Raw genomic sequence first — 16,676 nt, forward strand, 5'->3', positions numbered from 1 at the left:
CTATCAGACCTTTGTGTTTATGTGAATGTAGTGAAAGCTTGGACACCAGTGGAATCATGTTCCAACCTGCCCAACCATCTACATCTTGTGTCTTTCTCTTTATTTACAGAGCTTCCATTCGGCAACGCTCCAGGTCTCAGCTTTCTCAGCTGGCACACGAACCTCCAATATCTGTTGTAGATCACAGGTCTACTTACAAAGACACAAAGGTCAGGCTCCAGTCAACTGTGGGGGCAGTGGAAGGAGTCTCTCCTGGGATTTTGAGATGCCTTTTCTACCTGAGCGCATGTGTTTTTTATGTGTACATCTGTGATGGTTCACGGAGTCAGATGAAATACAAGTGGGAACACGAGGACCCAGTGCAAGCCCTATACTTTACTCAATTATAAAAAAGAAACACAAATTATCCCATTCCTGTGAAGAATACATGTTAACTAAAGTTGAGCTAGTAATGAACAATTCTACTAAGCATAGAAATGGTATTTATTATATGTGTTTAGAAAATATTTACTTAGGGCTCAGTGTGGGTTAGTGGTAGAATGCTTGCCTAGCATGCATGAACCCCTGCGTTCGATTCCTCAGTACTACATAAACAGAAAAAGCTGGAAGCGGTACTGTGGCTCAAGTGGTAGAGTGTCAGCCTTGAGCAAAAAGAAGCTCAGGGACAGTGCCCAGGCTCAGAGTTCAAGCCCCAAAACTGGCAAAAAAATAATTACTTATATGTAAGTATCCTTTTTTATGCTTTATTATTGTAAAAACAGTGTGCAGAGGGGTTACAGTAACATGAGTAAGGTAATGAGTACATTTCCTATCAAGCATTGTTACCTCCTCCTTTCTTTATCCCCTACCATCCATCCATTCATTCTCACCTCCCCAACTCCTCCCTCCCCACCCCAAGTTGTAAAGTTCATTTTCAATGTAATGTCTTGTATATCTCATTGTTACAATGGGTCAACCTGTATCCTTATCCTTTTTTTTGTTATTTCCCTTCCCCTCCCCCAATTAGAAAAATGTGTATACAGGATACAGAGCACCGACATCAAATACAGTGAAAACAGGGGTTATATCATGGGGGAAGAGCATACAAAAGAAACAAGAAAAATCACACTGTACATTTTAAAGACATTAGAAACAATAGCAAGAAAGAAAAGAACAGTTGTGTCCTTATCTTGGGGTTCATTTCACTTAACATCATCTTATCTGGTCATACGTACATAGCTTTTGACCTTTTCTGCTTGTCTCAGACATATACTAGTTATTGCAAATAAGGGAAACCATGGGACCTATGTTTCTTTGGGCCTGGCTTACTTCACTTAACATAATTTTTTCCAAGTCTTTCCATTTCTTAACAAATGGGGTTATGTCATTCTTTCTGATGGAGGCATAGAAGTCCATTGTATATATGGAAGTATCCTTTTAAAGCTTAAAAAAAACAAATTATTTTCTGCTCTGATTTTAAAGTCTTTGCTTAAATTATAATAAAACTGGCAAAGTAGTTGATCTACAAATGTATTTGATAAGTGTGGTCAAAACTTTTGAATTATAAAACGCCCATTCATAAGGATGCTGTGTCTTGCTGTTGAAAACAATACCAATTTCCATCAAAGGCAGTCACCCAACCTCTTCTTCCAAGCCTTTTCTAGTCCTGATATTCCCACTCAGGTATTTTTGCTCATGGCCAGTGCTCTACTACTTGAGCCATTCCTCTAGTGGGCATTTTGTTGGTAATTGGAGATGGAGTCTCATAGACTTTTCTGTGTGGGCTGACTTCAAATTTTTTCCTGTAGGTCTCAGCTTCCAGAGTAGCTAGGATTACAAACATGAGTCACTCGCACCTGGCTGATACTCTCATTTTCAATCCCCTATAAGCCTTACATTTGATCTGTTCATGGCATTTTTCTTACTGAGCTCTGTTTGAAGTTATGCTGTCTTATCCTTTCCTAAACTTAAGCTTAGTTATCACATCTTACTTTTGTTGAATCACCTCGGATACTTAGTGTCATGGAGGATGATAGCAAGTAGGATATTGGAGACTTTTAAGCTAGAATGAAAGTTTGAGTTTCCATGGTTAAATAAGACCCAGGCTTTAAGAGTCATTAGAGCAAGTAAGTCAAAGAACAGGTCAATTATAAGCACATTCATTTTGCAGGATGTAATTTCAAACTGTCTTCAATAAAATTCCAACTTTGAACCCATTAAGATGCCAAACACATGAATTCACAATGGAGAAATGTGAGAGAACGTATGATACTATTTATGACCTCCTGTCTATTAGAGATGGATTATTAAGCCTCTTTGTTTTAGGTTATTAATAAACAGAAGTCTCAGTATCTAAATAGTGTGGGACAGGAGAATTTATTTAAGAGATGCAGGATGAAGCACAGTGAGAGAAAATATATTTCATAGGCATGTGAATGTTAAGTTTTCACACACTCAAAAACTTTTCTAGTTCTGAAAGCAACTACTTTGCTTATGTCCATGATGTTACCCCAAATAATGAGAAGATGCAAAAAGTTTAATAGTACTTCAAGTGAGAAAGGACCAAACAGTATGTTGAGATTTAAACTTAACAGTACCGATCATAATCAACCTTTCTATTTTTCTAGCTTCTGGGTAAATGTTTGATAGTAAGAGAAGCAGAGAGACAAGAAAAAGAAACAAAGAAAGAAGGAAAGAAAGAAAGAAAGGAAGGAAGGAAGGAAGGAAGGATGGAAGGAAGGAAGGAAGGAAGAAAGAAAGGAAGGAAGGGCTAGCTCTTTGCTGTCATTGATTAAGCTGGTAGATTGCCTCACTCAGTCAGTCATAGAACACCATCCATGTGTCCAGAGCCCTGGACATCAGACTCCCCTCAGTTCTTTTGATGCAAGAAAAGCTGTGGGAGAGGGGAATCAACAAAGGAAGGGAAATGTCCATTGCCTACAGGAGTTAGTGTTAGAGAAATTCAAAACTATTCTATATTATATTCTCATTGGCATTATAAATTAGGAACAAACAACTAAATGTCCCTCAATGTTATTTACTGTTATTTCTGGTACCAGGTTCAACTCAGGATCCTTGCTCAGCTTGCTTTCTTGACTGGTGCTTGTGCACTTGAGCCATGAACTCCAGGTCAGCTTTTCCTAGTTTGGAGAAAAGTCTTGAGGACAGTGCTGCCTGAGTTGGATTAGAACTTCAATCCTCAAAATATCAGCCTCTTGGGTAACTAGGATTGCAGACATTAGGCATTGGCTCCCAGCATATCCAGTGTATTTTTAAACCATGTTACCTTATACTCTGTAGTTAAGAGGGAGAAAAAGGAAGAAAAGCCATGTAAGGAAGCTGATGTGATTTTGCTAAAGTTCTAAGAGGAAAAGAGCTTGTATTTATACTACTTGTTTGTGCAATAACTATAGTGAAGTCCTATAAATTTAAGGAATAAAAAATAAAACAATGAATTGGAGTTAATAAAATTTGGCTAATGGAGGGACTGGGAAGTTGGCTCAGTGGTAGAGCACTTGCCTTGCATGCCTGAGGCCCTGGGTTTGATTCTTCAGCACCACATAAGCAAAAAGTAAAAAAGCCAGAAGTGGCGCTGTGCCTCAAGTGGTAGAGTGCTAGCCTTGAGCTCAAGAGCTGAGGGACAGCGCCCAGGCCCAGAATTCAGGCCCCACGACCGGACCAAAAAAAAAAAAATTTTGGCTAATGGGATTTTGAATCTCAAGGAGCATTTTGCATGAATTAGTGTTGCTCAATTTTAGCATTTTAAAGTACTTCAATACTTACTAAATTCTGCGAGTGCAAATAATAATAAAATCCTTTCTTTTTCTCATCTTAATGGAGCAGGTCTTACCTTATCTTACCTTACCTTCTGTAGATTGGGGATGTACTATCTTAGGTTGCTAATGGTCTGCTTGCATAAAGCAGTTATCTCCACCTTGTGGTCTCTTGAAGTATTGACCGAAAATTTAGATGGGATGGTTTTATGTCTATGTTCCCAAATTCTAAGTGAGGTTACTCACCCCCAGATTCAAAGTTAGCTAGTGTGACAGATAACATCGCTTCTTCTCACTCTCCAAGCTTTACCCTTAGCTCCCATAAATTGGGTGAGAGCTTATACTGCCAAGATTACATTTAAGATTAGAGGAAGCCTCTAAAGGTTTCAGTCTCTAACATTTAGGTATCTTTTTCTGTGAAATTAAAAAACAAAAAAGATGGAACATATGTAACATGCTGTTAGAATCTAATATCAGATATATATAACTTCACAACCAACTTAAAGAATTTAGGTACTGATTATGAAGTAAGACAAAGGTAAGAAAATGAAAATTACTACTAACATATTAATATGTTTATTTGGAAAATCTTAGCTCCTTCATTATACATATAATTCTTCATTAACAGATCAGAAAGTTACCATCAAGTCAGGAAACCATTATTGGTTGGAATTCAGAAACAAAGTATAGAAAGCAAGGTACAAGATTCAAAAAGGAAGTTCTGTTTTCTTCTTATCTACACAGGAGATTCAAGCAAGGAAACTAGGGGAATCCAGTGCCTAGCATTGAGCCATTTACATAGCAAAAATATATACATGTTTTATTGTATGCATGCACCATGAATGTGAAAAGTTCTTTCATTCTTCCATCCAGTAAATATGAATGGCAACCTACCCTATGCTCAGCATTGTGCTGAGGGTGCAAAGATGAACAAGAGCCACTGCCACTCTGCTGTGGTGTTGTTAACAGCTTCTCTTTTAAAGGAACCTTCAGGCAACTTTCTATGACTACAGTAAAGGTGCACGTTCTGCTGTGAGGACACACAAACATATACATGCACATAAACATAACCAATCAAATAAGGACACACACATATACATGCACATAAACATAACCAATCAAATTATGACTCTTTTATTATTTTATTTTATTTTATTTTTTTGTCGGTTGTGGGGCTTGAACTCTGGTCTTGGACACTATTCCTGTGCTCTTCAGCTTAAGGCAAGTGCCCTACCACTTGGGCCACAGTGCCACTTCCAAATTGTGAATCTTAAATTTATAAGTGCTAAATGAAGGATGACTTGTACAATAAACAGCATTTGTGAGATGATGATGTGTACATCTAGGAGGTACATTGATCATTTTTACCCTCTTTCTTCTCAAGGACAAGGACATGTTTGTGGAAGATGAAATTGACCCTGTTTCATTCAGAAAGATTCTGAAAGTCAATGCTCCAGAATGGCCCTACATGCTGGTAGGGGCTCTCAGTGCAGCTGTTAATGGGGCAGTTACACCCCTCTATACCTTAGTATTCAGCCAGATTCTTGGGGTAAGCAAGCAACTCAATTGGCTTTATTTTCTTTGTGACTTCTGGGTTTGTATCAGTAGCATTATCGTATTTGATAGGTCAGCTCTTTGTTTTTTAACAGACTTGGCTCATTACTTATTAGCTTTTTCTTCATCTTTAAAGCTCTTCGAGTTTCCATAACACAGAAGGTAAGTGTGAAACTGAATGCTGTTGTTAGGACTGGCAGAAAACTCTATAAAACATATTGCTATCACTGCAGGTTGAAAGCTCGGAAGAAGACAGTTTGCCTGTATATGTTGGGGCAAGGTCCCAACAAAATCAAATCAGAATTCTAACAAGGGTCATTGAATAGCCCAAGAGGATTCTGGGTCGGTTTTTTTAATCTCACTGAACAGCTGAGATAGAGTTTGACTTACATTGGCAGGTGTTGGTATGCTGTGTGCAATTTTCTGCTCATCTATTGATTGCAGGATGAAAGTCAGAAAAGTTAAGAAAGTAGTAAATCAAGCAAGGGATAAAGGATGTTTATTTTAGTTTTTCGCTTCCTAGGAATTTTTATATTCTCTATTTCACTTTATTTCTATAATAACTGCAAACATTTATTAGTCATTGTCTAATCACTTTGTGCTTATATGTTTTCTAATAATGACTAGATACAGATTCTGATTATTCCTACTTTATAAAGGAGCAAAGCAAGCCTCAGATGGCTTATAACAACAAGCCAGTGTGAATGTAGAGCCAGTTGCTGATCAATTAAAGAATTAGTTACTGATATGTTGTCATATGTCCTTAGTTCAAATAGAAACACACAGATACATACACGTATGCACACACAGACACACAGACATGCACAGACACAGACACACAGACACACAGACACACAGACACACACATACATACACACACACACACACACACACACACACACACACACACACACACACACACACACTGTGTCATATTACCAAGGAAGGAAACCTAGAACCTAAAGATCATTATCAGCTTTTTTCAGCACTCTGGAAAAGCTCCAGAACTTAGTACATGAGGAAAGCTCACATTTCAGTTCCCTCCTCTTCATCTCTCTCATCTTTTGATAGTAGTGACCATATGAAATGTCTCCAATGGTATGAGTTGTACTGAAAAAACCAGAATAACCTAGTAACAAGTCAAGTCAATTGTATTTTTCTTCACTCGCAAACATTTATTGATCATTCCCTTTAGCCAGCATAGTAGGAACCTGGGAAAGTCCGGCCAACGGTGTCTCCAGTTTGAGAGGAGGATAGATATTAAACAGAATATCCCACTCATTATTCAACAAACGTTCATCAATTAATGTTATTTTCTGGCACTATTGCTGGTGTTGGAATGTGTTGGGGACATAATGAAGATAGAACTTTTCCTGCCCTCCAAAGCTGCCTTCCCAGCTACCCTAGCCATCCCAGACAGCTCAGCAGGGAGAAGTTCTGGAAGTTTATCTCACTGACAACAATGGAACATAGCAAGTGCAAGGAATAAGGGGCTGATTCAGAAAAGACTGAAGCCTAAATCCCAAACGCCTGCTTAAAAAGAAATCCAGCATTTTGGCGCCTTTGCTTTGTGCTCTTCTTTGCTTCTTTCTTTCTTATAAAGGTAGAATAAAGAATATATTTAATCACCTTCACCCAGTCCCGATGTGGGCAGAGTCCTGAATTCCCTACCAGGAGAGCTTTTCTCTACAACTGCTCCTACGGACTAACCATGCCCCGAGGGGCACATCATCCCACTTCTCTCAGTCCCCGTTTCCTAAGTTATAAAATGAAGGGTTAGCAAAGATGCTGGCTAAGATTCCTCCCAGCTTTGCAATACTAAGAGAGGAAATGATAGTTCACATGTAACTTTGCTCTCTTGGAGTGCCTTTTTGGCTATTATTGGACAGCATATTCTCTATGGCTCTTCTGAGAAGTACCAGAAATCCAAGTGCGGATTTTGACTAAGTAGTTGAAGTTTTCTTTAATGGCTGCAGGACCAGAATGGCTGCCTGTAGCTGATAAAATTCAAAGTTGGCTGTGTTCTCACAGAGTTATATTTGTTTGTAGGATGGATGAACCATTATCTTTCTGATGGCGTTTGTTTCTATTTGCCTCTCTGCATCATAGTCAACTATTTAGTTGTAAGCTCATGATACTTTCACAGAGTATAATCATGAATATGATTTCAATTGCTCTGATCTCATTCCAACAAACCTACAAGGCACAATATTCTTGTGTGCTATTTTAAAAACACACTGTAAGGCCTGGGAAGTTGGCTCAGTGATAGAGTGTTTGCCTCATATGCATGAGGCCCTGGGTTCAATTCCTCAGCACCACATAAACAGAAAAAAGCCGGAAGTGGCGCTGTGGCTCACGTGGTAGATAGAGCACTAGCCTTGAGAATTGCTGAGGAACAGCATCCAGTCCTAGAGCACCCCCCCAAAAAAAGAATGCACTGTGAGACATGAGCCTTGCAAATGATTGAGCTTTAAAAAGAAGAGCCTTAAAAAGGTTGCTAACAAAAGCCTCAATCTACATTTAAGGCAGGATTTATCTATTTTTACTTTCCCTTGGAAGGTTTGGCTTGAAAAATGTTCCAAGTGCCCCAATAACTTCAATTTGGATGTAGCATGCTGGAGAAAAGCATAGACCTGGGAGGAGCCAGCCATGGATTTGTTGCAGGTCTGCTCTATTCTGCACTGTGTGCATTTGGGCACGTGACTCATCCTGAGGGGGACTTTAGTTTCTTCATCAACAATATAGGGCAGGATCCTATCTCATGGGTTGCTTTGAGAATCCAAATTTAGGGAAACCTAAATTGAACTAAGGCAGATGAAGCTACACATTTGACACCTTTGTACATGTAGCAAAATTTAATGAATGTTCCATTTCCCCTGAAATAAACTTAACCATTGCAGAACATTAAAAAAGACATGTGCTTGGACTGTACCAGTTCAAGAAGAGGGAATCTTGGATCTTTGGGTTACCTGTGGAAAAAAGAATGTACCAAGAACTTGTAGAACAGACTTAAAAAAAGTCTTTGGATATATTACAGACCCAATCTTGAACCAAATGATTCTGTTTTAACATTAGCCAAATATTCTTTCATTAACACTGAGATGATAGATGACACCATAATCCAAAAGAACATACCCAGGAAAAAGCCCAGGAAGCTAGAAAATAGGCATGTCCTCATCCAAGAACAATCTCTATGATGACTTGAGCAAATGACTTAGTGTTTGTAGCTTTAGTTTTCCATGTACAGAACAAAAGTTAAATAGGCTAATCTGAATTCTATATTCCTCGTTAATGGTAACCTTTGGGAAAAATGGCAATCATAGAACCACATTTTGGCATTTCAGGGTATTTAGCTAGTGATTTTTATAACCACTTTAAATTCATCTATTTGTTAACATTTCCATAGCTCTTTTTTTTTGAGGGGTTCTTGTGATTTAGAGGCAACAACCTCAGTCTCAGATGTATTTTTTTTATTTACTACCCTAAATTCTTGTTAATTCCTCTGTAAACTTGTAGGTTACAGTGTGACCCTGAGCCCATTCACACTTATGTGAAATGCTATAAAGGCCTAGACACTCCCTGCTAGAAAGAGTAAAACCTTGTTAACTTAGAACTCTTCTCTCAGCTTTGCAAATTGTGGTCATTGGAACAGAATAGTTTTGCTTTGTCATTTATTATTGAAGTAATACACATTGTTTCTAGAAGATGTATTTGATATACAGTAGACAATACAGAGAGAGAAAGAGAGAATAAATGTTTTTGAGTAACTGTTTATTGGCATAGCTCTATTACTCAAATTACTTTCAGGACACTAAGTAATTCTCTAACACATAGATTTCCAGAATTCTTACATTTTCTTCATATGATTTGAATTAAGAAGGTTTCATCATGTACATATGCTTTTCTAATTTGGAGAGGGGAAGGGAATAAACAAAATGCTTAAATAGGGATACAGTTTGACACATTGTAACAATGAGATATACAAGACACTATGTTGAAAATGACCTTTACTCCTGGGGGGGGGGAGTAGTTGGGGAGGTTGGGAAGGAAGGGATGGTAGGAGAAAAACAAAGGAGGAGGCAACAATGCTTGATAGGAAATGTACTCATTACCTTACTCATGTAACTGTAACCCCTCTGTACAGTATTTTTACAATTAAAAACATATGAACAAGGTTTTTCTTTTGAACCCCAAATCTCTTTCTATGGATGGACAATGCCATTGATATGTGTTTTCTTATCACAAGAGCTGGAGTCTCAATTAGTTACATAAGTTAATGTTAGTAAATTCATCATATATATGAGTATCATTTTCTAATCATTATAGAATTAGAAAAGTCCACTTACAAACTCAATAGGTTTTGGAGAAAAATGTTTTCATTTTATTGTGATTTAGAGGTAATAGCTTCAGTTCCAGATAGATGTAATTTTTTTTAAGCCAATTCTAGTGATCTCTGATAGCAAATTGGATTTTAAAGTCTCTCTCTCTCTCTCTCTCTCTCTCTCTCTCTCTCTCTCTCTCTCTCTCTCTCTCTCTCTCTCTCTCTCTCTCTCTCCCTTCCCTACCCCCCCATGTATCTTGAGCAAGATATAGATTAAAAGAATACCTGAGAATTTCCTCATACTAAAATTCTCAGGTATATTCTCAAGTATTCTTTTTCTCCTTCCTTCCTTCCTTCCTTCCCCCCCTTCCTCGCACCTTCCCTCCCTCTCTCATATTCTCAGGTGTTTCCTTCTTCCTTCCCTTCCTACTTTTTCTGTCTTACTTCATAATGGGTTTGTATTATGTAACATCTTTTTCTTTTCTTTTTTTCTCATATATGTCAGGGAAAAGTCAACATGGTTGCTTAAAGAAGGCAAGGAAACAGCACAAAAATTTTGTAATTATTGTCATTGATTTCCATTCACCAGGCATTCTGTCCCACAGAGAATTAACATATATCACCATAGTGTTCATAGCTAGCTTTAGTTTAATTATTGGTATGTTTAAAAATAAACCATTTTAGAGATAACTTTTAAAAGATAATTTTAGGTTTACAGTAAAATTAAGAAGAAAGTGTAGAGATTTCCTGTATATCCTCTGCCCTTCTCCATTATCTTCATCCCTTACTTGGGTGGTACATTGGCTGTAGTTGATGAACCTATACCAATACATCACAGCCACCCGAAGTTCATAGTGTACACCAAGGTTTGCTTTTAATGCATGTTCTATGGTTGAGACAAACGTATAATGACAGGCTAAGAGAAATTTCACTTCAACATATTTGAATTTACTGTGATATTGTTGATAGTAATAAAGAGTTTTCTTTGCTTACTGTCTTCCAAAGATTTTTTCACTTCCTGATAAAGAAGAACAAAAGTCACAGATTAATGTTATGTGCCTATTTTTTGTTGTCCTGGGCTGTGTATCCATTTTCACCCAATTTTTGCAGGTAAGGAATCCTATTTTTCATTAAGTAATTTGGCTATTTTGCTTTTTTATCTTGAAATATTACTGAAGACTTTCTTAAAAAATGTTTTAGGGGTACACTTTTGCTAAATCTGGAGAGCTCCTCACAAAAAGGCTACGTACCTGTGGTTTCAGGGCAATGTTAGGGCAAGAAATTGGCTGGTTCGATGACCTTAGAAACAATCCAGGATCACTGACAACAAGACTTGCTTCAGATGCTACCCAAGTTCAAGGGGTAAGCTATGGGACTGTCTTAGTCCATTTGGAATTCAGTAACAAAATGTCTTACTTAAACTGGGTCATTTCTAAATAATAGCTATTAATTTTTTTAGCTTCTGTAGTTTGGGGAGTCCAAGAGCAATGTGCATACTAGATTCAGTGTCTTGAGAGAATTTGTTCTAACTTAATTAGGGGCATCCTGTTGATCCGTCTTTCTGTAGCAGAAAGGTAGAAGGGGCAAGGATGCTCCCTTCACCTATGTTTATAATAGCATTAAATGTACTTAAAAGTTCAATCTTTAAAACCTAATTACCTTCCAATAATCCTTGCCTCTTAATATTATCATATTGGGTATTAGGGTTCAACATAAATTTTAGGGAGACACTTCATAGACTATAGGAGGAAGGAGGAAAAGAGTATTAGCTGGGACAGATGTTCAGATTGATTCTAGCGTTCTCTGAAAATTAACTATTTCCTTTGGAATGGGAGCAAGTGGGGTTTGAATACCCAGATCCATACTTCCTACCATTTCTTTTTTTTTTTTTTTTTTTTTTTTTTGTCGGTCGTGGGGCTTGAACTCTGGGCCTGGGCGTTGTCCCTCAGCTCTTCAGCTCAAGGCGAGCGCTCTACCACTTGAGCTACAACGCCACTTCCGGTTTTTCTGGTGGTTTATTGGAGATAGGAGTCTCACGGTCTTTCTTGCCCGGGCTGGCTTTGAACCGCGATCCTCAGATCTCAGCCTCCTGAGTAGCTAGGATTACAGGCGTGAGCCACCAGCGCCCGGCCTTCCTACCATTTCTAATGCTATACAGTTAAAGCACATTGCAGGCTTTATTATACTTAAGTGTGATCATGAAGGGATGTCAAATTTTTATTAGATTTTTCTTCTGTGTCCACTGTAATCATCATTTGACTTTTATCCTTCATTCCACTATATGATATATTATGATTATGATTATATATTTGCATATATTGAACCATCCTTGAATTCTTAAAGTAAGACCAACTTGATAATGATATATGATCTTTTTGATCTTTTTGCTGAAATTCATTTGATAGCATTTAGCTAGTATTGGTTTATAACTTACTTTTTGTGTTTTGGTGAATTTGTCAGGTTTTGTTAACAGAGTATGATGGCCTATAGAATATGTTTGGAAGAATACCTCTCTTTTCGATTTTATGGAGTAGTTTCAGACACATTGGTGCTAATTCATTAAAAATTCAGTTTGATAAAATTCAGCAGTGAAGGCATCAAATTCCATATTTTCCCTTGTCAGTAGTTTTTTAATTATTGATTTAATCTCACTATATGTAACTGGCCTATTCAATTTTGGTTCAATTTTGGTAAGTAATATGTTTCTAAATGTTTTTCCACTTACTCCAGACTTTACTTTTTGTTAGCATATAGTTTTACAAAATAGTTCCTGATGATCTTTTGAATATCTGTGGAATCACTTGTAATACTTTATATTTCATATCTAATTTATTTGTCTCTTTTTTCCTCATTTCTCTCTCTCTCAGCCTAGCTACTCAAAGTAGCTTTTCAAGAACTAACTCTATTTTATCCATCCTTTGTATTATGCTTTTCAACTTTTTCACTTATTTCTTTTCTTTTCTTCCTTTTGCCAAATTCTGTTATAAAAAAACTTTTCTAAGACTTTGAGATGTATCGTTAACTTGTTTAAGATTTTCCTAATTTTTTTAGAATATAGGTACTCCTTTGCTTTCAATTTCACTTGTAGTACTGTTTTTGATGTGTTCTACAGCAAATAGCAACTTCACATAATTGCATTTGGTCAAGAGACCAAACGTGTGTAAAATGGTTTGACTGTTTTGGTTCACAGGCTGCCGGCTCTCAGATTGGAATGTTGGTCAGTTCCTTCACTAACATCACTGTGGCTATGATCATTGCCTTCTTGTTTAGCTGGAAGCTCAGCCTGGTCATAGTGTGTTTTTTTCCTTTCTTGACTCTATCGGGAGCCCTACAGACCAGAATGTTGACCAATTTTGCCTCTCAAGACAAGCAGGCTCTGGAAAAGGCAGGACAGGTAACCTTTGACCCAATTTTCTGCTTATGGCTTATGGCTGAGTAATTGACAGGAAATTTCTAAAAATGGGGAGTGAAAAGAGACTTAACGGAAGTTGTTAACCGACAGACTTGCAGGTAGAAACCTCCCTCTGGCTCTTTGCCTGTTTCTTTTACCCAAAGGCTATGGCAGAATAGCTTTGATGTATGAGTTTGAGCTAGTAAGGAGAAATAGTGGTGAAGACAGATGCTTATGTTTGACTTCTCAGATAGATACTCTGTCCACACCCCAATTTGCTATATACTGCTTGCAGGATGGATAGTGTTCAGTTTTCTGCCTATTGGGCTTTTTAGCTTCATGGTTGTCCTGAGTTATGCCATCTACACAGAGACTATGGCTCCTGTGTAATGGCATATGCTTTTAATTTTCACACTTTAATATTTTTTCCAATTAGAATCATAAACTACATTTTGAATTTCAAATGCAACTTAAGTTTTAGCTATACATCTTAAATCTATGCCAATTGATACTTGGTCATTGGACGTAAGGGAGGGGATAGTGTCATGAACATTTTTCAGGTAAACAAAATCATAAGCAAGCCTGGCCCTTGTAGCTCTTGCTATAATCCTAGCTGCTCAGGAGGCCAATATATAAGAATCATGGTTTGAAGCCAGCTGGGGCAGGAAAGTCTGTGAGACTTTTATCTCCAATTAATCACAGAAAAAGTTGGAAGCAATGCTGTAGCTCCAATGGTAGAGTACTAGTCTTGAGCAAAATGGAGCTTAGGGACAGCGCACAGACTAGAATTCAAGGCCCACAACAGGCAAATGGGAAAAAAACAAACATACATTCACACAATCACTCTTAATAAGCTCACTGTAATCTAAGTTTTGTCTCTCTTGAGAGTAAGAATGTCACTTCCTAAGTAGACAGAAGCTGAAGCATTTTGTTCGCCAATGACAGAAAGCAGTCCACTATTGTACCTCCTGTAATTCAGAATTATTTACCTTATAGATTAAAACACATTTAACTAGAAGGTTAACTTTGAATAAAAGATAAGCTTTATATTTCATTTTAAGTTAAATAAAATTTTATCAAATTATCTTTCATATTATCCTTTTATCATTATGTTTATCTCATTAGAAGATCTTTTGTCTCAGAAGATATTTTAAAATGCTATTTTATTTATTTTTCTTTTTGCTGGTCCTGAGGCTTGAACTCTGGGCCTGGGCACTGGCCCTGTGCTCCTTTTGCTCAAGGCTAGCACTCTATCTCTTGAGCCACAGTGCCACTGCCAGCTTTTTCTGTGGTTTAATTGGAGATACGAGTTTCACAGACCTTCCTGCCCAGGCTGGCTTCAAATTGCAATCCTCAGAGCTCAGCCTCCTGAGTAATTTAGGATTACAGGCAAGAACACCAGAGCCCACCATTGTATTTATTTTGTTTATTTGAAAGTGAAAGAAAGAAAGTAGCAAGACTCACTAACTGGAGAGGGGCTCCAAAGAGGAGTCCAATAGACTCCTCTTCGAGGGCAGTTTTTTATAGTACAGAGCTCCTTCTCTATCTCTTCCCCTGGGCCTTGCACTGATTTCTTGATGGCTCCTGCCTACTCCACCCTTATTCTTTTCATTGCTTGAACAAGCACCCAGGGCATTATGGGAAGAAGAATCATTTGAGTGAGAACTCACAGCTTTATGGGAAGAAACATTTGAGCAAGAGTCTGAGGCATTATAAGTTTACAAGTGAGCTCACTGAATGTTTAAAAACTACACACTCATATTATATAGGTCTCTAGGTAGGCACACATTGAGGACAGAGAAGAAGGATGAACATAGGAGCAGATCACAAAGGCTCAATAGATATGTTCATATGATCACATAAAATAATGTTTTAGAAAATTAACTCCAAGAAAAGGAACTAAGAGACTTTTTGTTAGTTGCTGTTGTTGCTGTTTTTTGTTTTTGTTTTTCCCTTTTATCTTGTTTGCTTGTCTTTAGGAGGGTAAGGGGGCAGAGAAAAGGTGGGGTAAAAGATGAACAAATACAACAGTGGTACTCACTAGACACTATGTGGAAACTAACGGTACCGCTTGTGGGTGGGGACAGGAGGAAAAAACTGGGAGAGAGCGAAGAAAGGGGAGACATGGCTCAAAAAGAATTGTACTTATTACCTGATTCATGTAACTGTAACCCCTCTGAATATCACCTCTACAATAACAAGTATATATGTATATACACACACATATATACATATATAATGGTTAATTACATACAGAGGCTCTGAGGCACTATGAGAACAAGAATTGCCATAATGATTCACATGTTTTGTCTAGCACTTTTTATAATGTTTCACATACATTGTCAAAGAAATTTAAGAGTTTCCAAGGATAAATGGAAACTTCTTTTACACTCATAAGTACAGGAACCAGGGCTGGGATGTAGCTCAGTGGCAAAGCGCTTGCCTAGCAATCACAACATCCTGGGTTCAATCCCCAGTACCAAAAAAAAAAAAAAGATAAGTACAGGAACCAAAGCCAGGTTGGAACTAAGTTGAGTTTGAATTAATTTCCATGTTGTTTCCTGGCCCATTCAGCTTGTTCTCTTACAGCTTCCCTGTGTTCTAAGATTATGTCCCCCTCTCTAGTTTGTACCATATTCTGCCATTTGTATCAGATCTAACCCAAGAAGTAGTTGAAATATTGAGACAGGAGTTGTTTCTGCTCTTTTATTCCTGAAACTGTCATTTTTTCAGATTACCAGTGAAACTTTCAATAATATCCGTACAGTTGCTGGGATTGGAATGGAGAAGAAATTTATTGAAGCATTTGAGACTGAGCTGGAGAAGTCATTCAAGATATCCATTCGAAAAGCAAATATCTATGGAATGTGCTTTGCCTTTTCTCAAAGCATAGTATTTATTGCCAATGCAGCTTCCTACAGATATGGGGGCTACTTAATCCCCAATGAGGGTCTCCATTTCAGCTACGTGTTTAGGTGAGTATATTCTACTAAGGTTATATGGAGAGTAATTCCTGGTCCTATCATTTGGCTTTGTTTCCTCCTATCGAACAAACTCAGTATGTTAAAATAGCTGGGACTTAGTATTCTCAAGATTCGGGTTATCAGGTGGTTCTGGCCTGGCTGTCTCAGTCAGGCTTCTGAACATACTCTGTCCACACATTGGATTTGTTTTCTTCAAAATGTTTTAGAGTTCCAGGTGCAACCAACCTCTAGTATGCAAAAGCTGTCTACATAGCTGTCATATTTTCCAATGTCTCTTTGGATAAAGAAAGTCATATAATCAAGCACAATTATAAACAAGAGATGTAGTTCCCACATTGATCAGAGGAAGAGCAATAAACACAGTCATATTACAGAGGAATGGATGATGGATTGAATTTCTGTGACGATTTTTTTTTTACAAGTAATCCGCTATACTTTTATACTGGGAATTCCAGAGACCTTGAATAAAGTGATTCATAAGATTATCTTATTTGACCTCTGTTCCTTGCTGGCAAAGAAAACAGGATTTGTGGTCTCTCTGTATAGATAGTGTGGCCTGTACAGAAGCATTAGGTTGCTTTCTTATAGCCAGATTCTGCTTTTCTTACATGTCCAGAAGTGACTGCCTAAGGGAACAGAGTGTCAGGGGACTGGTTGCACACATATACTTGTGG

General features: G+C 37.7%; 1 protein-coding gene across 6 annotated transcripts in view; it reads left to right on the forward strand.

Moving 5' to 3' along the window:
• Nucleotides 1-16,676, forward strand: part of Abcb11 (ATP binding cassette subfamily B member 11) — a 105,714-nt gene that overhangs the window by 71,033 nt on the left and 18,005 nt on the right. For 5 of the 6 annotated variants that reach the window (XM_070021436.1, XM_070021454.1, XM_070021463.1 and 2 more), the window contains 6 exons: nucleotides 110-209; nucleotides 5,137-5,301; nucleotides 10,633-10,737; nucleotides 10,828-10,989; nucleotides 12,818-13,021; nucleotides 15,752-15,993. In XM_070021436.1, coding sequence (XP_069877537.1) covers nucleotides 110-209; nucleotides 5,137-5,301; nucleotides 10,633-10,737; nucleotides 10,828-10,989; nucleotides 12,818-13,021; nucleotides 15,752-15,993 — 978 coding nt within the window. The remainder of the gene's footprint in view (nucleotides 1-109; nucleotides 210-5,136; nucleotides 5,302-10,632; nucleotides 10,738-10,827; nucleotides 10,990-12,817; nucleotides 13,022-15,751; nucleotides 15,994-16,676) is intronic. The other variant, XM_070021470.1, reaches the window with a different exon arrangement.

Source organism: Dipodomys merriami, unplaced genomic scaffold, assembly GCF_024711535.1.
Source record: "Dipodomys merriami isolate MVZ:Mamm:240054 unplaced genomic scaffold, mDipMer1.0.p SCAF_1, whole genome shotgun sequence".
Lineage (NCBI taxonomy): Eukaryota > Metazoa > Chordata > Mammalia > Rodentia > Heteromyidae > Dipodomys > Dipodomys merriami.